This window comes from Branchiostoma lanceolatum, chromosome 5, assembly GCF_035083965.1.
Source record: "Branchiostoma lanceolatum isolate klBraLanc5 chromosome 5, klBraLanc5.hap2, whole genome shotgun sequence".
In the NCBI taxonomy this organism is placed as follows: Eukaryota; Metazoa; Chordata; class Leptocardii; order Amphioxiformes; family Branchiostomatidae; genus Branchiostoma; species Branchiostoma lanceolatum.
In genome coordinates this window covers 25113980-25140216 of record NC_089726.1, presented here as the reverse complement: position 1 = coordinate 25140216, position 26237 = coordinate 25113980, and the positions used below count along the sequence as shown (strand labels likewise).

The 26237-nt window shown below is 39.3% G+C and overlaps 1 protein-coding gene across 2 annotated transcripts in view; it reads left to right on the top strand.

Moving 5' to 3' along the window:
- Positions 1–25676, top strand: part of LOC136435829 (carbohydrate sulfotransferase 15-like) — a 54556-nt gene extending 28880 nt beyond the window's left edge. For both annotated transcript variants that reach the window (XM_066429543.1, XM_066429542.1), the window contains exons 3-8: positions 1377–1522; positions 2098–2205; positions 13432–13588; positions 15994–16153; positions 21184–21331; positions 22015–25676. In XM_066429543.1, coding sequence (XP_066285640.1) covers positions 1377–1522; positions 2098–2205; positions 13432–13588; positions 15994–16153; positions 21184–21331; positions 22015–22211 — 916 coding nt within the window. In that variant the 3' untranslated portion in view covers positions 22212–25676. The remainder of the gene's footprint in view (positions 1–1376; positions 1523–2097; positions 2206–13431; positions 13589–15993; positions 16154–21183; positions 21332–22014) is intronic.
- The last annotated feature ends 561 nt before the right edge of the window (positions 25677–26237 follow it).

Here is a 26237-nt window from a genome sequence, read left to right as displayed (position 1 = left end):
TAAGTAAGGACCCCCCCCCCCCTTCCTAGATATTCCAAAAAAGCTAAATAGGTTTAAGCACTTTTGACAATGGTTATAATCAGCTGGCCAAACTCTTAAGTCTGGCATAGAGCGTGTCTTAGCCAGCTAGATCCTGGGAATGCATCTAGTAGGCCGCATGGGAGCACAGTGATGACTTTTCTCAATATAGTTGATAACCTCTTTGGTAACAGAAGGGTTTATATTCTGCCCTGTTGAGGGTTTTCATGAGCACGAGACCTGTATCTGCGTACGGAATTTTAAGTCTTTCACTGATTTGATTCCGGTGGTCAACCAGCAATGACTGGTGCTCTGAGGCTGGGGAGATGTATATTGCACATACATCGGTTGATAAGACTTGAAGGAGTATCATGGTAGGTCTTAGCCAGACCCATTTGCAACCGAAGTCTGGAGGGACCGATATTTGCGCGAAAGGCCTGGCTTGGATATCGGAGTGCACAAAAGACAGCCACTCAGTATTGAAGAACCGAATCTTGTCTCTTCATGTGTACCGTACAAGACCACGTCCGAGCGTCAGTGTCTCTTCTGGATGACCTCCAAACTGAGGCGCAAGACCAGGCGAAAGCAACGGATGTACAAGAAAAAAGGGAAGAAGTCCAAGAACCAAGCACACCGCGAACACTAACAGGTCCCATTACATCAACAGTTCCATCGAAGAAGGGCTAGATAAAGGGAGCCAGAAGCCCTTCTAGAAGTATATGTATGCCCAACGCCAGAAATTCATTGGTGTCCCACCCCTCAAGCACGAATTCGAAGGAAAGTTGTTCTCGGAGGCAAAGGATGTAGCCTCTATCTTACTCCGAGAGTTCACGTCTTTCTTTGTATCAAAGCATCACTATCCCACTCACTCGCCTCATTACAGCACACACTCGTACACTAGCCAACCACGCCTATAAGTACAGAACTCGCAAAGTATGACAATGCAAAATTCGCCTACTTCACCAGGACAATACCCGGGGGAACAACCTCTCCGCCCGCGTTATAGACAGCCCCTAACTGGACACCTTCAAGAGCAGGCTGCTTTTATCCCAAACGCACCCCGGACACTGCAGCTGCGCCTTCTCCGTCTGCGCGATATCCCTTTCAGAGAGTTTGTAGACTACGAACTAGAACTAGATCTCCGCAACAACGTCTCTCAGTCCTGCATGTAGAAAGAAGAGAGTGCTGTTATGTTTAATACAATGTTATCCATCTAAGGTGTGTACTGTGTCTCTGTAATGACTGCAATATCGGCATGATTTAATTGTATTGTTGTCTCAAACTCATCGAGTTTGTTAAGGAGTGATTTTGCTCTACCTTGTGAATATATGATTATAGATAAATCATTGTTGCCGCAGATGTATGCCGTACTTTTATATCATCGGCATGCCCAAGTGTGGAACAACCGACCTTTACTACCGCCTTACTCAGCACCCTGATGTTGTTGGGGGTATGGTGAAGGAACCTCATTGGTGGACTAGAAGGCGATTTCATGAAAGCTTCGGTACGTCTTAATTATAATTTTAGTTTGTAAGAAATTGATCTCAGAGGCTTAATAGTTAAGTTGACAAAAAGACATCACACAAGTCTCTGGAAAATAATTTCACCAGGTTGGTAGAACATAGGATATTTGGAGTTCTTTTTAACACAACCAGGTATTCTCACCTGCTGACGTTTTGGTGTGTCAGACACCTTCTTCAGAGCTTCTGACTAGAGCACTGCTTCTCATCGCTATAAGTAGCCGATGTAGGTGCCGCTTTTGCGGCGAGAACGTAATCCCTAACGTGGCTGAGCTTGTATCCCCCCTTGTCTCGGTTCATCACTGGTTATGACTTCCTGATCCATACTGTCTCCTCCTCGCTGCCTTCACACTTCCATCTACCCATCCAACAGTCGAAGGATAAATCTACTCTCATCTATAGCTGTGAACATTCCTTCACACACTGTTTCATTCATAAATAAATACATGGCACAATACTTTGATGTCGTGAATGAAACATTGTGTGGAGGAAAGGTCACAGCTATAGATAAGAGTAGATTTATCCTTAATATAAGAAAATGGTATTTTTTTACCCATAGATCTGTATCTCGATCTGTTTGATGAAGCGGCAGTAATCATCGGGAACCAGAAGGAAAACTCCTCGCATCCGACAAGAAATGAGCTTGATTTCCATTATGTTATCACAGGTAACGTATATAGCCAAGCATGCATCAGTCAAATGAATAATTATTATCGATATTTTTAAAGCATGCATCCACTGTAGAGCATACAATTCCATGTCACCGAGAGGGTTTTTTAGAAGATATTGCTAATAAGTTTGAACAATTCTAGATAAAAGACTATTACAGTCAAATTCTTCTAAATTGTTCAAACAGTTAAGAGCAAATGTCTGAAAGGATCAAACAATGGTGGCAGGGGTCAAAAAATCGATTCGGCTCATATTTGCACAGTGATAGTACTTGGCCCACTATCCCTAAAAATAGCTTTCTTTTTGCTCAACACCGATTGTTGCCATTGCAACGGGCCAAACAAGTTTTGGGGCCATTTTCCCTGATTTGGTCATGTCAAAAACATGAAAATTGGCTTATTTTAGGACATGATTACGAGCAGATGCTTGAATTTAACGGGAAAACAAAAACTGGCCTAACAAGAGCAACTATTCAGCTTTATTAGAATAGCTTTTAAATTTTCAGAAATTCAGGTTGAAGTGCTCGGGCAACCTCAAAACAATACAGTGTTTGTAGCTGGTGAAAAATGGTAATTTTGTCCCAACTTTGAAACACTGTTAGTCCCAAGATGGTGTTTTGTTTTGCTTCAAATTTAGATCATATATACATCCTAGTAGTAGCATTCATGTATCAGTTCAAATTTTGTTATCTTTTTTGGTTGTCACGTAACTGTCCTCTGAAGTAGGTCGTTTTTAATGTTTGACGAAAAATATGATGTTGGGGCATATTTAAAGCCCAATATATGGAAAAATAAAAAAAGGAATCTGGTTTAAATTCATGCCAGAGGTAACCCTATGCATGCTCTATCAAATGAATGGTTGCAAATGTTGGTGTCTTGTATCGTTGCTGTGTACTTGTCCCTAAAAGTAGGCCATATTTTTGGCATGTGTGGAAATTGATATTTTGGGCTATGTTTGAAGCTCTGAAAATGTCAAAGTGGGATGTTTTTTTCAATTCAATCTTTTATCAGAAATACCCCTATGTATTGTTAATGAAATGAATGGTTGCAAATGTTGGTGTCTTGTTTCGTTGTTGTGTACTTGTCCCTAAAAGTAGGCCATATTTTGGGCATGTGTGGAAATTGATATTTTGGGCTATGTTTGAAGCTCTGAAAATGTCAAAGTGGGATGTTTTTTTCAATTCAATCTTTTATCAGGAAGACCCATGTGTATTTTCTATGAAATGAATGGTTACAAAGGTTGGTGTTATGTTTCGTTGCCGTGTACTTGTCCCTAAAAGTAGGCCATATTTTCGACATATGCGGAAATCAACATTTTTGGCTAACTTTGCATCCCTGAAGATGTCAAAGTAGGATTTTTTTTAATTCAATCTTTTATCAGATGTACCCCTGTGTATTGTCTGAAAAAATGAATGCCTGCAAAGGCTGGTGTCTTGTTTCGTTTCTGTGTACTTGTCCCTAAAAGTAGGTCATATCTTCGACATATTTGTAAATTAACATGCAGTAATTTCTTAATCCAAGTTATTGAAGAAGTAATACTATGTACTGTCTTTCAAAAATACTTCTGAGTATTACCTAAAGGTTTTACTGATTTTACCCCCATACCCACTAGAGTAAAGCGGATCTCCCCTTATCATCGTGCCCTAGGCTAAGAAACTTAAGAAGTTTGGTTCTTTCTGTCTGTCTGTGCTCTTAAGAGACACAACATGCAACGTTGGTGCGGTGAATTGTACTAAACATTACAAAGTTAGAGAGTGAAAAATATTTATTATTTCTCTCTCTAGTGAGGATCATATAAGTATTTTACCCAGCTCGCAGAGTATAGTGGATCTTCCCTCATCTTTTCTGTGCAGAGGGAGAAACTTGTGACAAAAGCATGCTACTGCATTAAAAGATATGGACATTGTTTGCACAAGAAATATATATATATATACACATATATATGTGTGTGTGTTTGTACATATATATGTTTTATTTTGCTCCCTTTGAATCGCTTATTTCCGAAATATGACCTGAATGTACGTTCAGGGACAAGTACACTGCAACGAGACAAGACACCAACCTTTAAAATATTCATTTCATAGACAATACACATAGGTACTTCTGTTGATGGAATTAAAAAGATATCCTACTTGATATTTCCAGGGCTACAGAGTTAGCCAAAAAACGCTAGTTTCTATATATATGCAAAGTATGACCTACTGTAAGGGACAATTCCACGGCAACAAAACAAAAAAACAAACATTTGCAGGCATTCATTTCAAAGACAATACACAGGGGTATTTCTGACAAAAGATTGAATTGACAAAAACATCCCACTTTGACAACTCAGTTGGGTTAAGGCGGCCCAGAATGTATTATTCCATACATATCAATACATATCCTGTAACTATCGATAGCCTTGTCGCACCACGATGAAACTTGGCACAGTTTTAGAACTACTTGATACACATTGAATAAAGGTCACTTAAGGTTTTCCACTGCTTGATTTGGGGCTAGAAATACACATTTTGGTTTAACCCTCATCCGACCGACACATTTTTGCGACGAATCTGGCCGTATGGGGTCCAAACGGACCCCATTTTGCTTTGCCCCCTAAATATATTTCTGGTGGATTTTATTGTAGTTATTGTGCATATCCCGTTACAATAATCTATGGAGAATATTTTGACAAGTTTTTGTGTTGATGATTAATGCTCATTATCATAATTTATGCAGATAATGAGGAGAACCCGCATTTTCCTTTAACCCTATCTAGACTTGGGGGGCTAAAAGTGCCCGCGCCAACTTTGACATCGTATAACTGCCAAATGACGTATGGTAAGACTACCATACTTGGTGACTTTCCCTAAAATTTAGTTGGCAACAATTCGATGATAATAGTTTAAGTTTATCACTTTTCCTGTTGCCATGGCAACGGGTTTCTGATAGGCATTTTATACAAAAAGTCACTAATTTTGTAAAAACAATGATATTTCTCAGGTTTTCTTGCTCAACCACATTAGTTTTCCAACATGTATAACATCATATGTATTTAGATGTAACTTTCATGATTTATTATTCATAATTTATGCTAATTTGATTACGTAATCGCAGAAAATCCAAGATGGCGGACAAGATGTTTATTTTAGGTATAAACAGGCTTTTTGCCTTCAAAATCCGTCACTACCTGGTATTTTCTTAACCAGAAACATTCGGATTAATGTTTCAAGTCTCTTTCTTTTGTGATTTGGGGTCATAAATGGAAAAAATGTAATTTAAAAATTTCAAAATGGCCGATCCAAGATGGCGGATCCCAGGGATCGCTAACGACACATGACGTCATTCTATGACGTCATTTTGACGTCAACGTAATCGCCATTGACGTTGTATGCCTTGGTATACCTTAAAATCAATAATACACTCTATTCTGTTTAAGACCTTTCAATATTATGGGACTTCCCTATTTAGCCTATAAAATCACATCGATGACGTCATAATTACGTAATATTACGTCATAACGTCACAAAATTTACAGAAATTATAAAACTTTACGCGAACATCACTCCCTGCAAATTTGATGAGGATACATTGTACCGTTATGAAGTTATGAGGAATTTCTGTCTAATTACGTAATGAACAATGCGGAATCATCTGGGGTCCGTTTGGACCCCAGCGGACAACATGCACACTTTAGAGTATAACTTCCGCAAAAATCGGCCAATCCCGGTAAAAATTTCTCAGGAGTTGTAAGACATGTACATGAACAAACTCATGGAAGGAATTTTTTCTCCAACGAAAAATGTTGATATGGCACACATTAAAACACGCTCTGGGTCCAAACGGACCCCATACGGAACGATGAGGGTTAAAAAAGCTGTGTATTTAACGGGTTTACGCGCGCAGGCGGTAACACCACCTATCATCATGATATTTTACAAAAAAAGAGCTAGCCCCATACAAATTATTGTTGTCCGAGGCTATTTTGTTTAAAATGACGATGACATTGTGTTTTGGGGCCAAAACATCAGAAACGGCTATTTTAGGGTAATATTTTGTGAAAAATTTGCCCCAGTTTAAAAAAGGCAAAATCTATGCAAAATAGCCTCGGACAATTTTGATAAGAAAGCGATAATAAGTAATATTTGATTACTCCAAAGATCAATCCTGTTGTTTTGAGCTGCGCGTAATGCCGTAAAAGTCATAACCTGATCCCGCACAAGCAGCTCGTTGTCTCCCGCGAAATCCAACACCTGTGACGTAACGCCCGTTCCCTTCGAACACCATATCGAACATATAGAACCCCCTGTTCTATTTGGAACACCTCCGTAAAAAAAGCGCTAGTAGGACTTGGCGCGGCTCATGCAGCATTCGTGGAGGAGACAACTTCCAAACCATTTGATTGAAACATTTAGAATGTAATACAACCCAAATCATGGCCTATAAAACAACGTTGTACTTATAAGTACATCTGAGACGACATGCATTTGTATATGATTGGGTACTGTAATAGACATTGTGTTCCCCGAACTGCTCCGTAGTGGAACAGTCCGAATAGGGTTCGAGTTCGGCCGCGCACCTGGCCAGGCACGCGGCCGAACTCGAACATGAATTTTCGAGCCTGGGCTGCCTTAACCCAACAGAGAATTTCAGAGCTTCAAACATATCAATTTCCACACATGCCCAAAATATGGCCACCTTTTAAGGACAAGTACACAGCAACGAAACAACTTAACAAGACACCAACCTTTGCAGGCATTCATTTCATAGACAATACACAGGGGTATTTCTGATAAAAGATTGAATTGAAAAAAACATCCCACTTTGACATTTTCAGAGCTTCAAACATAGCCCAAAATATCAATTTCCACACATGCCCAAAATATAGCCAACTTTTAGGGACAAGTTCACAGCAACGAAACAAGACACCAACCTTTGAAACCATTCATTTGATAGACAATACACAGGGGTATTTCTGATAAAAGATTGAATAAAAAAATATCCTACTTTGACATCTTCAGGGCTTAAAAGTTAGCCAAATAGTGATTTCCGCATATGTCGAAAATATGGCCTACTTTTAGGGATCAGTACACGGCAACGAAACAAGACACCAACCTTTGCAACCATTCATTTGATAAAACATGCATAGGGGTACCTCTGGCATGAATTTAAACCAGATCCTTTTTTTTTATTTTTCCATTTATTGGGCTTTAAATATGCCCCAACATCATATTTTTCGTCAAACATTAAAAACGACCTACTTCAGAGGACAGTTACGTGACAACCCAAAAAAAAAATTGAACTGATACATGATAGCTACTACTAGGATGTATATATGATCTAAATTTGAAGCAAAACAAAACACTATCTTGGGACTTACAGCGTTTCAAAGTTGGGACAAAATTACCTTTTTTCACAAGCTACAAACACTGTATTGTTTCGAGGTTGGCCAAGCACTTCAACCTGAATTTCTGAAAACTTGAAAGCTATTCTAATAAAGCTGAATATTTGCTCTTGTTAGCCCAGTTTTTGTTTTCCCGTTAAATTCAAGCATCTGCTCGTAATCTTCCTAAAATGAGCCAATTTTCATGTTTTTGACATGCCCAAATCAGGGAAAATGGCCCCAAAACTTGTTTGGCCCGTTGGTATGGCAACAATCGATGTTGAGCAAAAAGAAAGCTATTTTGAGGGATAGTGGGCCAATTACTATCACTGTGCAAAATATGACCCGAATAAATTTTTTGACCCCTGCCACCATTGTTGAAAGTAATTGCTCAAATATCTCTTTATTTAGAACAATTTTCAAACATCTATGTGATTGTTTCACTGTTGGAACATTTTCCTACAATTTGTATCATTTATAAAATGGTAGATTTGAGTTATTGCCCCATAAAATTAGGTGCCAATTACACTCTATTTTCTGCCTCTGTATATTTTTAGATTTCATGTCTGGACTTTTGTCTAGAGGTGTCTATGCATGACACCTAGTCCTAATCGCCTATAATTTGCAAGGATGTGTGAATTGCCCTGTTCCCAACCCACTGACCCAGTTACACAATGTTTTTATAATGTTGGAACATGTAGGAACAAATGATGAATCCATTTTGCAACAGTTTCGAAAATTATACAAATAACATGTACAATGTTAGACATTTGTCAAACATGTTGGAACTCAGCAGAAACTATTAAGAACATCAACTAAATGTTGGAAATTGTTCTAAACAGTTACTTATCTCCCTTAGATTGTATCAAAAGTTTTGCAAATGTTACAACAAAAGGCGACAAACACCCACACGGTAATGTGGAATTGACCCTATACGCAAGCTAATTGGGATTTTTGGACAAAAACACAAGTCGCTCTAAATCAGATCACAAGACAATTCTTTATTCTTTATTAGAAATTGCAACAATACAATACACAGTGGAACGCCAGGCAGACGAGCTGATGTTGTGGACCACTCAACATTACAATCACTGGATACAACAATAAGACACTTAGACAATTCATAGCATGATACAATAAAAAAAAAAATGCATGATACAATATGAATCAATGCATTAAGTATTGAATACGCAATTTGAGGTGTCTCAGCTGGAAGCTGCGGGGTAGCAACTCTTTTTGTTGCTGTAATGTAAGTGTGCAGTGCCTCAGACCGTTGTTTGTTGATGGCGAGGTTATGGGTTGCTGACCCCTGGAGTAGGAGACATGTGATAGGGCGTTGATGTTCAACGGTGAGTGAGAGATTGTGCGGGATAAAACCGGTTTTGTAAGTCTGAGTCCTGCTGCGTGGAACATGAAGATGGATGGTTGAAGGTGATGAGGAACTGGTCCGTTTGTCATCTTGTACATTATTCCCAGTGAGTTGTATTGTCGCCTGGTCGACAGGGTATCCCATTCGAGTTCTTGTAGAAGTTCGGAGTTGGGGGTACCCTTCATGGCACCTTTATGGAGACAACCAGCATGGTATTGAACTTGTTCCAGCATCCTGCTAGCTGTGCAGTTTAAATCTCTCGGGAGAACTGAGGCATACTCCAGCTTGGGTCTTACTAAGGCGAGGTAGGCTGTCTCAAGGGCATGCCTGCCAAGTTTGCCCTTGACCTTGCTCAGGACACCAAGGAGTTTCTTGCATTTGCTTGTGGTCGTCTGAACATGTTCAGTCCATCTGAGTGATCGATGGATGGTAACACCCAGATGACTGTATGAGGATACTTGCTCCACTATCTTTCCAAGTAGGAAGATGGGGGCAGCTGGAAGTTCTTTCGGTCGGACTTGATGCAGACTTCCTTGCACTTGTCAGGGTGCAGCTGAAGACCACAGTCCAAGAACCAAGTGGAGACTAGTTACAGATCGCTGTTGGTGGTGGAAGCAACATCCTGCGCTGTTCTGGCTGAGTTGTACAGAGATGTATCATCTGCAAAGCCATTGAGTGCTGATTTACACGGGAGATCCATCAGATCGTTCAGGTATACCAGGATATACCTGGAGAGGTCCCAGTATACTGCCTTTGGGTACTCCCGATGTTGTTCAAGATAAGGCGACTCCGTTTATGACGAAACGTTGTCGCCTGCCGGTCAGGTAACTGTCAAACCACCGAAGCACCGGCCCTCTAACCTGTACCGGGTCTAACTCGTACGTAAGTCATTGATGCCAGCCCGTGTCAAACGCATATCTTACATCAAGGAACACGGCAGCTGATAAAAAGTTTTTGTAATAATGGATTATATCTTATCCATTGTCAACTATATCATTTTCGTTTTTCCTTAGATTTCTTCAGACCTTGCATTTTTAAGTCCAGGAAAAGTTTACATTCATATCGAAAGGTTTTAGAACGACTGGAAGTAAGTTTCACCATTATTGAAACAAAAAAGGAGGTAGACATCAGGTATTTGTGTGGCTGTTCGAATTTTGAGTGTTCTAAAATGAGCCGAAAGGTAATGCCTGCGGTATATTAAGTAATATGGACTTTATTAGCAAAATAGCAGACGTACACAGCCTGAATTGCTATGCCAATTTACATCATCAGTTTAAAGTTAAAAGACTCCTATCCTAAGATTGATCTGCTAGTATCTTAAAAACAATTACAATATTCAAACGACAGCTATATTAAAATGCATGGTACAACGAATATACAACGGAGACAAATAGAATCGGCAATACTGTTGGATTATCCTGGTGTGAACTACTCACTACATTAGAAATACTTGGGCACTGATGATTAGATATGACATGTCGACATGACACTGACAGTCATTTCGTGCTTGCAATTGAGAAACGCATATCTAATGAGAACAAATTATTTTTACATAACAAATAAAAGAACTAACATCAATTGCCTATGAGCAGTTAACGAACCGAACAGGTATCAGTCTTCGTCAAATAGCCATTTCTACAGAGTCTGATTGTACAGCGATGTTGCTTGGTACAGGAATGATTTTCAGTTCTACATGCAGTCAGTCTGAGGTGGTAACAGTTTCTCAGAGTTCTACTAGTCTGTTGTTGTCTGTCACCGGTGACCATGTGATGCAGTGGAAGGTCACTGGGTAGCATCTGGTTGAGGAGTGCTACTGCGGCGACTTCTCGCCTGGACTGGAGTGTGGGTAGGAGGTTTACCGTGTCTTCGTGTCTTGTTTATGATTTTCACGGCTCTTCCTTGTACGGCCTGGACGGCTTTTGACTGTGAGTTCGTGCAACCGACATACAAAACATTTGCATATTCTAAAATAGGTCTGATAAGGGCCGTGTCTACCGTTGTAAGATCGTCAGGGGGCTTGCCACCTTTGGCGAGCAAACGGAGAAAGTGAAGACGTTGAGATCCCTTTTTAGTCACATAACTGACGTGACTGTCCCACTTGAGGTTAGAACTGAACTGCCCAGGTACAGTGGTACATGTGACGACTGCTACCTCCTTTCCTCCAAGAATGAGCGGGAAGAGGTCTAGAGAAACATGTCCTAAGTTCGTACGATTTATCTCCGTTCATGGTCATGTTGTTTTGTGTTGCCAATCTTGATAATCCTATGTCGTCAGCGTACCCAATATTACTAGTAGTTGGGTGCTTAACAGTCCGAGGAGACATATATTCAAGGAATAGGTAGGGATATAAGACTCCCCCCTGCGGAACTCCGGATGTGACATCCTGCCACTTGCTGAACTGTCCGTTGACAGCAACACGCTGTTTCCTACCCGACAGGTAACTGTTGATCCACGTTAGTATTGTTGTTGGGATGCCGCGGGTGGACAGCTGTTGTAGGAGAATCCCGTGGTCTACTTTGTCAAGTGCCTTTGACATGTCGGCGAGTAACACACGCACAACTGATGGCTGTTTGTTGTCAACACTTGTCAAGCAGGACTGTTTTTGATATCCGCATTATTCCCTTTATAATGTTTTGTTCAAGCCGTGTTTTATGCGATTTTTAAAGAAGCGAGCATTTCTTACAAAGCCGGATCCACCTTATGGTAACCCTTTCTCTAATAAACTGCAGTAATCAACTTACGAATTACTTTTTTGTCTCAGTCGAAGGCTATAATGCTGTTATAACATTTGCGTAATTGCATTTGCGTCATTTGACAAAATTATACCAAACTAGACTCAAATTGTTTTATTTTTGTTCACAAAAAAGCCAATAATAGACGTTTTTTATCACAAAGGTCATCGCGCTATGCTGAAGACTATCCAACTAAATTTGAAGGTCATTGTTTTTACATAACGACACAGAAACCCTAATGTAGTCATATTTTAATCTCCAAGCAGATCTTTAGGTTGCATTAAGACCTTATCAAACTGGCAGAGGAAGTACGTTTCGCAACTCAAGATCTGCTATAACTCAAACAGGGCGGAGCATTTCTATTCAATAAAGGTGCCGCTGCCCCTCCTCGTTGTAATGCTAACAGCCGTACGAATGTCCGGGGTACTAATCTTTTTATGACCGATTTCTGGGACAAACCCAGTCACCCGCGCACGTCCCAGTGGGAGGTTCGCACCTTGGTTGAGCCTAGTAAAAAGCTCTCACAATAGCAGTTTCTTTCACCCATCGGCGATGTTTGTGGTATCATGGAAAACCGTTCTTACAAAAACATTCGTAGACAATGTTTACTGTTTCGAGTTCAAGCCACTATTACTAGATATTACAAGTACCCCCGAGAAGGGTTAAGCCGGCGCCCGCCTGGCCGCAGCGTTTCCAGAGGGCCATCTTCCAGTCCAATGACGGCCTTATCTCGCTTTGCTATTGTTATGCTTGCGAAGAATCGATGCCTTTGAAAACGTTTTTCAAGACTCAATCGGAGAAAGTTATCGGGAAAAAAAACAAGGGAAAAATGTAAACAAAAAAAACCTACGAATTTGCCCTCGCATTTCAGCTGTGACGATCATCATTTTTTGACAAATTGATTTTGAAAAAGAGACCAAGTCTTTTCTGCTGGCAACATTTAGTTTATTTTTCCTGGGAAGTTTAATTTTCGCGGTACAGCTCTGCCTAAGTGGACGGCCTCTCAGTCGCGGTCTGGAGGTGAGATGGTGCGCAGCCGATCGACCCGTGACAGCCCGGCATGGCGCCGCACGCCCGTGCGGACAGAGAATAATAAACTCACTTACAGAATCACAGTTTGAATAGGTAACAATTAGATGTTAATAGCCTTTGTTCAGACCGACTTGTTCCAGACCTTAGATTGCATTACAAGCTCCTTCTTCCAGTTGGATACGGTCTTTGCAATCTATTGGGTCTGGTTGGAGACTAGTCATATTTAACAGTATTCAGACCAGGCTTTTATGCGCATCCTGTGACGGGGTTGAATGGGCTTTTGAGGCCCATCCTCTGCAACATCGCGCACTGCACGAAAAGTGGCATTTACCAATTGTGGTAAATTCTGGTAAAGTCTGGTAATGTTTGCATATTGGTAATAAAATTAAACATTACCAGACTTTACCAGCATTTACCATCATTGGTAAATCCCAATTTTCGCATATCTAGCTACCGGTAATATGACCACCAAAATTTAACGTCTGATGAGAGTACTATGAAAGATCTGGTGTCAGAATGACATAATGTGATGTCATCTTGACGTCATTTGATATATTTATTCGCTGAAACAGTCTTGATATGTATTTCATTAAAAAGTCAAAGGTATGCATAAAAGATTTATGGAAAAAATGATATTACATAATATTGATGTTTCCCTAGACTTTCCTTAGCGTTTCATAAATCAAAGCTATCCAAGCGCCTTTGTAACCTCTTTTTCTAATGTGGAAAGGAGAAGGCAGTGTAACGACATTGTGGGACAATACTCGATGGAGAAAGGAATTTTGGGATACCACAAACAATGAACCCCCCATCCTAGTGGCAAACATCCTCCGGGCCGTGCAGCCCCACGCCAGATTCATCGTTACACTCAGGGATCCCGCTGAAAGGTTGGTCAAAGGCGGCTACTTAGCCAATTATTCCAGAAGTTTCCACTTTTTATGGATACAGCAGCAAAATGACGTTAGTTTCACTTTTAATGAACATAAAGGTTCGTCAGTTTCGCCCTAGCACATAAATTTGTTTGTTCTGCATGGTTGTCTGTACATTACACTAAAGACTAAACGTCATTTCCTAAGAAGAGAAGGTTCTAAACAATTACCTGAGAAACATCCGCTGAATTGTGTTTTAGGTAACGATTATTTTTGGGCGTATAAAATATAGTAAAGGGCATTTTGTTGAGATCAATACTTTTGTATGAAAAAAGTTTACTTGCAAAAAAAATAAAAGGCTTATTTTACCAATCGTTACCTGTTAGGTAGTGATGAGAAGATATGAAATAATGATAAGGCCATTGGTAATCAGGTTTATACAACGAACGAAATGGCCTCGGATTCTGACGTATCCGGACAGGAGAAACGGGATACGGAAACTCAGATTCGTAAGAATCCGGACGGATCCTGGTGCCGTATTGTAGTATAACAACTCAAATGTACCTACATTAACCTACATCGGCAAGCGATACAATGATATGGTATTTATATATAACTAGAAAGGCAACATTTGCATAAGCAAATACAGCACGTATCGTCCATTAACCCCCATGCAAAAAGCGACTGTTCTGATGCAAAAATGGAGCATTCCAGAATAATGTTTAACTAAACTAGGCACAAAAAGTTTGGAAACATTAGTTTGGCTGATCATATTTCCGTTATTTCTTCATCAATTTCAACGAATTATATATCATTGGAAATCTTATGTAATTGCCTTCCCTATGATACCCAACTCATTATAATTGCAATCTCATTGAGCGAGCACCAGGCCTGTTCATGCGAGTGGGTTGCAAAAAAAAAAATGCCCAAATTTCCATGCTCATGTCATACACTCAGCGCAGCGCCAAACCCGTTTGTGGTGGTGCCGTCTGCATCGTGAGTGGAACGGTTTGTGGAGGAATGTTATCTTCTTAGCTACAGATAAGAGTGGGTTTATTTTCATTGTTGGATGGGTAAATAAAAGTATTGGGCGGCAAGGAGAAGCCTGTGCTTACTGTTGTATAGATAGACGGACACGGTGTTTGTTGGAGTCAGTGTCATGGTGTGGGGCAGTACAACTGCCAGATGAAAAACCAGGCTAATCATCATTAGCAACCTCAATGTGTCAAGATATAGAGAAACCATTCTCCATCCAGTTTCATTTCATAGATCCTAACCTCTGCAATATGAGACTGAGTGCCATTTGGCAAGATGATAGTGCACGTCCCTACGGATTTAGAGTCGTTTTAGACCACCTCCAGGATGCAGGAATACAGAGGATATAGTGGCCTTCCTGCAGCCCAGATCTCAACACAATTGAACACCTCTCAGGCTCTGTGACCACGGATCAGCTTGGGCGAGCTGTACATGCAATTTTGATCAACAGAACAACACTGGTCGACCTGCGACGACTCCTTGCTTAAGAAAGACCAGGGACCGTGTATCAAAACTGGTGAAAAGCACAAGGAGGATGTGCCTGGCTGTGGTGACAGTGCAATGGCTGGTATACTCAATGTTCAGCCACCTTCACCATAACTGAGGCTCCTTCACGCACTTTTTTGTTAGGATGAATAGTAACCTTTGGATGAATAGTAACCTTGGCTTTCATGTGTTTAATCTGGGCATTTTTTTTTATGTGACTCGCTCGCATAAGCAGGTCTTGTGCTCGTTGCATTAATTAACAATGTTACTAGGTTTCGTATCATGGGAAAGAAAATGACACAAGCTTTTCAATGATACACCCCAAAATCGTATTTTGAAGTGATGAATGCCAAAATTACGATTGGGGATTTTTTAAATATTTGTTCAATGTAACCCCTAGCTAATTTCAGGTAATTTTGATGTAATTACAGAAAACAGGAGGCCCAAGTTGTCTGAAAGTGGACGAAAATCCTCAATAAAATCGTTTTAAAGGCATTTAGCAAACAAATGTCTGTGGGTATGTGCTAACTCTATCTGAATACCAAATTTCAGTTCATTTGGCCCAGGGACGACCGAGATAAATCGCTTTGAAGATTTGACAGAAGGAGAAATAAACATTACAGAAACAATATGTATCGCCCATACCTATATTATGGATGCATGAATATAATATATAAATATATATTTTACATTTAAATTTTACAAATATATTTTCATATATTTATATATATATATATTGTCAACCGGTCTCCGTATCCGTCCGGATTCTTACGGATCAGAGGTGTCCTATCCCGTTTCTCCTGTTCGGATACGCCAGGATCCGAGGCCATTTCATGCAGTGATATTTTACAGTACAGTTAACATTTTTCTCTTATTTCGACAACTGCTGTCTACTCTTATAGGTTATTTTCGGAGTATCTATACGTTAAAAGAGACATATCTAAAACAATCGAGGGTTTCCACAAGGCTGTGATGTTTTCAATCAATGGCTTTAACAACTGTCTAAAGACAAGATCTGTCCGAGCTTGTGCTTACAGCCCACCTGCCGTCATAAGGCGAAACGTGAGTATTAACGCCATTTCATATAATGCATAATCATTAGATTTGTGATTTCAATTAAACTACATTTGAGATCAGGATATAAAATGACTTCTACATTCCTGCAAGTATTGTATCCAGTTTACGATGGAAGCGAAAAGCTTTCAAATGGCACCCGCCATATCTGATCAGCTCTTCAAAGGTCACCACGTGACCAAGGATAGATCATAAAGCCATATTACACGAGATTGGTGGATGGTGATTGCGTTCCAAGCAAAGCTAATTACGCATGTACAGCTGAGCTGAGTAAGGATATTGTAATTAACCCTCGAACCACCGTATGGGGTCAAAACTGACCCCAGGCGTATATCAACATGTGCCATTTTAACATTTCGAGTCGAAAACAAGTCCTTCTATGAGCTTGTTTGTATATATGTCTTATAACTTCTCACAAGTTTTTACCGAGATTGGCTCATTGTTGATTAAGTTATCCTAGAAAGTTTACGCATGGTCTAGTGGGGTCAAAATTGACCCTAGCAAAATCTGCACACATATCCCCTATTGTTTGATAATTGTCATCTAGTAACATGTAGGATAAGGGTTATTATGCTCATAGGTACAAAATATAATTTAGTAGAAAGGCCATCCTGTCACGTGCACAATTTGAATGAAATAAATTAACGACTTTGACTACGTCGACCCGGACATTTTATTTTCTATATATCCCTGACGATCCTTTTCATTCCTTACATAGATCCCAGGACAAAATTTTAAAAGTCCTTGATATTACAAATTTAAACAACCATGATACAGTAGAAGCCACTTAATTGCACCTCGGATAAACGCACATTCCATTTAACTGCACCGAATCCCAAAATCCCAAACCGGTTCCCATTCACTGCATTGTTAGTGACTCCGCATATCTGCACGGCGCATTGTCACCAATGCCGGATAACTGCACCAAAATGTTTCAAAATCCTCGACAAGTTAACTAAGAAGGTGCCCTAAAATCGGCAAACGCGGTACAAATGTGCCGATAAGTGCCTAAGTAGAATCACAATACCGCCAATATGTGTAAAATTGTTTTCACTTACAAAGGAAGGTGGTCTCTATTGACAATCACATTGATAGCGATCGTATGGGAGGTCCTGGGCGGGTCATGGGGCGTGTCGTCAGCATAGAGAGACGCACGCCTGCCAAAGGCGGTATTGCGTTTTGGCAGACTGCTGTACTTAATAAAGATTGGTCTCTGCGCATACACTGTCTTATTACTGTGGATGTATTTAAGTTCGCGTGTATTTGATTTCGCGTTAAGGATGACATGGGGTGTTGTCGGCAGTTTCAGGTTCGCGGCAGCGCTATATTCACATACTGCTGCTGGCGCTTACTGATTTCACTCACTGTGTCCTGAGATGTCTTTCCTGAGAATTTGAAATTTCACGGTTGAAATTTACTGTTTTGATACATAAACGTGGCCCTAACAAGAGGTGGGATCTACGGTGTTACCGCACTGCACCTGTATAACGGAAGCTTTCTAACATCTAAATGCGTACTAACAAATTCATTCAGCACATCGAGGTTTATAAACTATTCACCTCCTGTATGATATAGTGTACTACCAGTCCAGCTGGGCAATTTCGCATAATTGCACCAGCCGGATAAATGCACCAAATACGCTGGCAAATGGGGTGTGCAGTTAAGCGGATTCTACACTTTTTTTTTTAAATTAGAATATGGAAAAATATTTCGATGTGAAAAAATGGAAAAGTTGGCAGAGTAAAAGGGACAAAAACTCCTTGCACTAAAGAGGAAGTTTGTACTATAAAATCACCCAATAAATTCGACTAACGTAAACTACCAGGGTCAGTCTGCTACTGACTGTCATCGTGTTCACATCGGCGGAGGTCACCTCAGATACTCTCTCAATAAACTTCTGAACTATGGTCGGATAACGAATTGATGTATGGCTATACATGTAAAAGTTAGCTTTATGCAACCCAGAATATCAATGGCAACACTTGCTTACCATACTGGTAGTTCACAGTGCAGTTCTACCTTACAAGTTCTAAAGAGCTCCAGTCTATATAACTGGCTTTTAGAATACCACATAGACACCACAGCTACAAGTCATACTTCAAAACAAACAACTACCTAACATTTGAATTCAACTGCGATGAGGGCATTTCCAATTTGCGAATATAGATACAGTTACACTTTGAAGCAACTTTGACAGGCTGATTTAAACGTTGATATTTGAACACAAGGTTGATTTTATAAAAACTGAAGGTTATTTTGATTATGTAACTTTATTACAATCATTCTGCGTCATTTTGCATTGTTTCATAATGTTACTTTAAAAACCCTTGGAAAAAAATATTGTGCTAATCTTCTCCTGCAATTGTTTCAAGCTGGAGACAGTGTGGGATTTTTATGTGTTTATGTAGTTTTAGGGGTAAATCTTCCTTTCAAACTTCAGCAAGGCCACAGTGGGGATCAATTTCTAAATTAATTTATGGTTTAGGCCCCTGGGTCAAGAATCTATCCTTTCAAGAGTTCATCATAAAGACCAATATATAATATGTTGCTGGGTGGTATCTAGACTTTTTAACCGGCTTTTCCGAGCGAGGGTTTCCCCAATTCAGACCATAGCTTGTAAAACGGTTAATCTGCAGTCTGACTGTTAATGGTTTGGCAGGGCGACAGCTTGCTGTGGTACGACAGCGAAACTTCCAAGTTTGATCTTTCTTCTACTCACAATAAGTGTAATGTTAGCCATATGCGGTTTTAAGCGACAATGTCTGTAAGCATCAAACAATTGTGCTCACGGTCAAAAAATCAATTTGGCTCATATTTTGCACAGGGAAAGTACTTGGACCACAACCCCTAAAAAAGCTTTCTTTCCACGGCAACAGCCCATCAAATTTGGGGTCATATTGACATTTTTTTCTATAGTTACAACATGGAAGTTGGCAAAGTTTAGAGCACGCCCACTGCCAAATGCTTTAATTTAGGCGGAAAGTAGGAAGAACAGTTTTAGACTAATGGTTAAACTTTTAGGAAAACGGTTTGTAGTTGATGTATAGATATATTTGATTACTTGAGCATCCTCAAAACAATACGATGTTTTGAGGCTACAAGAAAACTTCGATTTTTGCCTTACTTTTAGGCGCTATAATTCTCTATTAGTAAAATATTTCTGCTTGAATTCTATAAAGCATATAAATACATACAAACGCTACCAAATGCTTGCAAAATTTAGTTCTGGTTTTGGTAGCCTGTGGCTGCTACCAGAAGTAGGTCATCCTTCATTATTTCAGAAAAGATTAGAATTTCCTAACTTTAAAATACAAGATCTGACGAACTAAGATACCTATGTATTGTACTTTTCTGTCAAATATTTACCGAAGCTTTGTCTAAAAGTTGCATTCTTGCAAAGGTTTAGATGCTCTACCCTTGCCGCGAACGCGTCCCTGGATGGGGATCACGTTTACGCCTGTCCTCAAATTTGGCTTTTTGGCTTATTTGAACTAATGAAAATACCAAAGTGAGATTTTTTATTCGACTTTTTTATCAGATGTCGACGACCATAATGTTGTTTATTAATTCTACAGTTTCAAAGCCTGGGGTCTTGTATCATCGATTTGTAGGAGTCCCTGGAAGTAGGTCATTCTTTACACTTGTCCCCTTAGTCGGATTTGCTGTCTTTGAGCTGATGAAAAAATTAAAGTGAACTTTTTTTTTTTCTGGCTGACCATTTTGAATCTAGCGCGAGCGCATGTGGTTTGAGCGCGGGAAAAGTAAACATGCTGTAAGACGACGGAAGCGGTAATAGATTGAATATGGCGTCCCAAATATAAAGCAGCGTCAAGTGATCTTCGGCGCCGAAATGTTCTCCTTCTCGGTGAAATCCGTCGATATGTATGCATGGCACAAGTAGATAATATTGTTGTGGACACTTGGACTCGATATCGGCTAGAAAATTTGTGAATTTCTGCTACTTTTCCACAGTTCCTGCCGGGCTGTTGGACGGGCGCTACAGTGATAGGATGCTTCTAGTGTCCCCAATAATGTTAGCTCAAGTCGAGAAAAGCTCTTCCGAAAAACTTACACATTTCGGGCTGGGATCCTTGTAGCTTCGTAGATAGAATAAACAAAATTACAGCGGTTGTGACCGTAATTTTGGACGATGCCAACTTCGCCTGGGAAAACGCGCGTTGGGAGGGGGTCGTGTGTTCTGGTTTAGCCTTTCTTTACATCGCTTTGCCTGGCGATAGTTGACACTTCTGCTGGATGAAGATCAACAAAGAAGACTCTGAAAATGTAGGCTTGAGTCCTTTTTGTTAGGAATTAAGCAGAATTTCGGCGGCTTCTTTTGACGATTTTCTGAAATACCAAAAACTAAAATACGTCAGTGAAGATTGAGCGTTTTCACTTTGCACCGTAATATCTTAAATTTCCGTCGGATGATATAACAGAAACGTAAAAATATAGGCTTGAGGGCTTTGCGAGTAGAAATTTGCTCAATATTATCTACTTGTGCCATGCATACATATCGATGGATTTCACCGAGAAGGAGAACATTTTGCCGCCGAAGATGAGTTGACCCTGTTTTCTATTGGGGACGCCATAGTTAATCTATTACTGCTTCCATAGTCTTACGGCTTTTTTTACTTTTCCCGCGCTCAAACCACGTGCGCTAGCGCTGCATTCAATATGGCGGAGTTTGAAAAGGGGTCTATTTGCAATGCTGTAAAACAAAGGTTTACCTCAATCAATTATTATATGTGGATTTATGTTAACGAAATGATCACATATACTGTTTATCCCTCTAAGAAACTAGGTCATGCTTTGCATCATGTGTTTTGATCATTATCCCATCCTTTAGAACCATTCATTTGATGGACAACACTAAGATCAACACTTTATAAAATGTTAAGTCAGGAAAAAATCATTTTGTGTTTTAATAAGCACAAAAGACAGCCAAAATCTGAGTTTGGGGACACGTTTAAATAATGAGGTACATTATTTCTCCATCATCTACTTTTCTTTCCTAGGTGAGAGTTCATTTGGGCCTGTACGAAGTCTTCTTAAGAGATTGGTTTTCTATTTTTCATCGGGACCAAATGCTGGTACTACGTCTTGAGGATCAATCAAGCAATCAGCGTGCAACGATGACAAAAATATTCAACTTCCTGAACCTAGGTTGGTTAAAATTTTTCGCCACCTACTTGACTTAATCCTCTTCGCCCCTTCGGGAGCATAGGGCCTCAGTGGTTAGTCTCCACCTCTTCCGGCCTCTGGCGGTCTTCTTTGCCTCTTGCCATGAGGTGTTGGCGCTGTCAAGGTCTTTCCTGACACCTCTCCTCCAGGAGAGCCGCGGTCTACCCCTATTTCTCTTCCCCTGAGGGTTCCATTCTAATGCTTTTCTTGTAATGGCTGCTAGGGGCTTTCTCAAGGTGTGGTCAGCCCACTTCCACTTCCTTCTTCTTATGGTTACTTCGACCGGTTCCTGACCTGTTCTATCAAGGAGCTCTACGTTGCTTATCTTCTTGGGCCACCAGATGCCGAGGATGAGTTTTCGCCACTAGGTTGGTTCACATTTTTCGCCACCTTTGATGTATAATCAATCTTCATCATTTTCGTGAGTATAAAAAAACAAAAGGATCAAATTCCCTAACTAATAACCATTTCATAGGAAAAAAACCTTTGGAAAGCATTGAGTAATGTCCAAACATAAAGCTTAACATGTTACATGATTTTGTCTTCCTCATTTCATAGTTTTGTAATAACAAAACTTCAACCAATTTTACAGACTCAGATCGATCTACATATCCATGTTTTAAAGGAACAGATAGCATGTTTTATCTTATTATTATACTTCACAGGGCCTATCAAGGATGGTATTAACACGGAAGAAATCTTCGGTCCCGGGAAAAAAAATCGACTGCCAGACAACCTCCGCTTGGGAGCTATGTTGCAAAAGACTAGGAGCATTCTCCAGAAGTTTTATTTTCCATACAACCGTGGACTTGCCAATCTTCTCAACGACACAAGGTTTTTGTGGCTTGAAAAAAAACTCTGAATTCTGATGATGAATATTTTCCATCCATATTGGTTATGTAAGTCTCAATTACAACACCGATCAACACGGATCAAAATATTGTATATCTTAAATTTTCACATAGCCAGATGGCGTCAACAAACCAGAGGCCTCCATTCCCAATGTGTTATGAAGCCATAAACACCTGTTCAACCGTTGTAGAGGGGGAGGTTATCATGTGTTAACATTCGTATCATGTTTATTTGTTACCAATGCTTACTATCTTAGAAATGAATTATATCTTTTGTAAGCATATGACAAAATAGAATAAACCATTTCAATAAAAGTATGGTGTCAGGCAAGAAGGGGTGATGAAACGGAGCAGTCTGGGAAGGTTGAGGCGTAACGCACCAAAATGGCGGCGGTCGGATAGTGAGGTAATTGCGTAATGCAGAACCATGACTGTTCTTCGTTAAGTGGCTGTTACCCTTCTAACGCGTTTTCTATCTGCAGATAGTATATTTTTTGCCCTTTGGAGGTGTAAAACAAAGTGCAAAATGACTACCGGACTTCATAACTACATTTGAATTCAACCATCTGTCACACCTTCATAGACCCTTCTTACACAGAAAATTTGAAGTCAACTTTACTGGAGAGTTTTCATGTCAATATCTCCCAAAATGTGATCAACTAATATAAATTTTGTCCAAGTAGCATGAATCAGTAGTCAATATAATCCCTCTTACTGACATGGGAATATGAAGTTGATATATGCAGGCAATGAAGAAATATACAGTTTGGAAGTTGACCTGAATTTGACCTCTAATGTTGTTGACACCCAGCTCCATTCCAAAATTCCCCGGAATCATAAAAACATGTCTGATTTTGGAAAAAAGGAGTAAGAATCAATAGTACTTATATCACGCCAACTTATATGGGAATGTCAAGTCAATCCATGATTTTGATGACAAAATATACACTTTGGAACTTGACCTACTTTTCAGATGTTACATTATTGACACCTTGCTTACTTGCTTATGTCGAGACCTTCCAGTCACGAGGCGAGATGGCAGCCCAAGTCTTTCGGTCCTTCATCGCCTGGAGCAAACTATCTACTAGTGCCATTCAAAAATTCCCCGGAATTATAAAACCATATCTGATTTTGGAAAAACTTGTAAGAGTTATTAGTACTTATATCCCGCCGACTTATGTAGGAATGTCAGGTCAATCTGTTATTCTGATTACAAAATATTCACTTTGGAACTTGACCTACTTTTCATGTGTTGTTTTATTGACACCTAGTCCCATTCCAAAATTCCCCGGAATTATAAAACCATGTCTGATTTACGAAAAAGTTCTTTGAATCATTAATACCTGTATCCCTCTGAATTATATAGATATATGAAGTTAATGTGCGATTTTGACGATGAAATATATAGTTTTGAAGTTGACCTTAATTTGACCTTTATAGTTGTTAACACCCACCCATATTCCAAAATTCCCCGGAACTAAAAAACCATGTCTAATTTTTGAAAAAAAGTACTTAGAATCATTAGTCTGTAGATCCCTCCAACTTATCAAGAAATGTCAAGTCAATCCATGCTTTGGATGAAAAAATATACAGTTTTGAAGTTGACCTTAGTATGATCTCTATAGTTGTTGACACCCACCCACATTCCAAAATTCCCCGGAATTATAAAACAATGACTTATTTTTCAAAAAGTATTTGGAATTATTAGTACGTATATCCCTCCAGCTTATAATGGGAATATCAAGTCAATCCATGATTTGGATTAGAAAATAAAGACTTTGACAGGACTTGTGAATATGGTTGGCCACATTTCCATAAACATTGTAACTTCAAAATTCCCTAGGCAAGTATTGAATTGCTTTATGCCCCCAAATTAATATAAGCCATTAGTACTCATGTTTCTTAATCATACACAGGATAATCAATCAAATGTTATGCATTTGATCAAGATTTGACTACTGTATACATGCATCTAACTTGGTAAGCCATATTGATATACAGATTGACAAGTGTTTCTGCTTCAATATCTCCTAACAACAAATAATATGTGATTTGTATAATTTCCTCCAAAATATTTTTGGTCATTAGAACTTCACTACAATCAGGGGAATATTATTATGAACTCGTTGAAGAGGTTCATCAGTCACGTATAATCACAGTTATAATAATATTCTACCAACAGTGACTTGATAAAAGGTAGCAAAATATTAACCTCCAAATTTTCGACGTCTAGTCTGTAGGTCTTGTTCACGGAGGTTAGTATTTTGCTACCTTTTATCATTTCACTGTTCGAAGAATATTCTTATAACTATTATGAACTCAATGTTGTCTTTCATGATGAAATATAGACTCTGAAGGTAATGGCATTATGCCTGTTTTGTTGTGTGTAGCACACTTCAGTGTATTAAGTAGCTCTGCTTACAAGCTATAAGCGAGCAAAGCATGTTCAATCAGTGAAGTACTAAATATTATCTAAAAATGCCAAGCAATTATCCTGCCCCCTCCCCCCTCACACATAGATATACATGTGTCTGACTTTCCTCTCACTGTTGTGCATATAAAAAAATACCCTTTGTGACTGTTACTTTCAGAATTTTGTGTTTTTTCTTCCTCTTTATATTTGAATATGATAATTAACTAGCTGCTGATATGTTTTAGTTGAATGGAAAATAATTATTTCTATCCATTCATTTACTTGTGTATATAGCACAATAAAGCACTAGTTGGCCAGTGCATTTACAAGTTATCTATATGAAAATCATTGATATTTTCAGTTTGTTGATTTTGTCTGTGACATGCCCTAACTGAACGTGTATGTCTGGCATCAAGAATTTAATGTATAAGCATTTACCTGTAATAGCATACTGTTTCGGTAAATATAGTTGGAGTAATCTATAAAGGATGTATGAAATCAGTTTCTGCAGAGCTGAAGGTACTTTTTTTATGATTGTGCTGGTGTGTTTTCTCTGAATTTGTGCCAACCTTGTGCATTGTTAAATGGTCAGCTTATGGAAATACTTACAGGTGTTTTTTCCTATTGTAGATTAACAAACACAAAAGTCCGTATCTGTTTTGCATCTGATTTTGCCCCGACTATGGTGAGGCAACAGTAACAACAATGCTTTAAAGGTTTTTGATAAATGTACAATAGTCATGCTGAATACATGTAGTGCTATTGGACTAACACATTGATTATTATGTCACCAATAAGCATGTCACTAATAAAAGCATCCTGTAACGTATGGGAAAAAAATTGCCTGTAGTGCTGTTCTTTGTATTTGTGTACCTTTTGTTTAACATGAAGGGAAATATTATCAAGAAAGATGTTAAGGGTCAACAACAAAAAGTTACCTTGCAACTGAAACTTTGTTTTACTGTATAGAAAATTTAAGATGTTAATTAATTTATTTATTATTTTATTAGAATTGGCAGTGAATGTCATCTTCATTTCAACAAAGGTTTACCATACAGACAAACAGCGTTTATCTTATTTTCTGACTCACTTTGAGACATTGACCTTATTCTTTTACTGCACTTTGAATTAGATTTTGTTATGGAATAGTCCTTTGAAGTAAGATCGATTATCTTATTCTGTAAATTCAACCGCCTTGGTAGTAGAGAAGGTTAATGGATTAATTTCTATATACTGTACCATGAAACCTCCCAAACCTATAGCATATAATTATGTTTTGATGCAAGATCATTTATATTACAAAAACGGGCTATTCAATAACGTCCAAAGTAGTATCCACCTACATGCAACAGTAACGCACAAGACTTCAGATTCCGACATAAGGACATGTTTACCGCTATCAAAAGGCTCCCCAATTTAAATATACCGCGTGCACCACTTCCAGGTACCCACCATCCATTTCGGAACCCCTGTGTGGAGCCTCATTTTCGCGCAGCATTTCGTTACATTAACCCTTCTTGATACTATGATACAAGTTAGACCTAAACGGGCGGAAAGAAAACAGCATTCACCCCTAACTGCAAGTGGAGCCGCCCAACCACCGGGTTGATGAGGTGGTTATAGC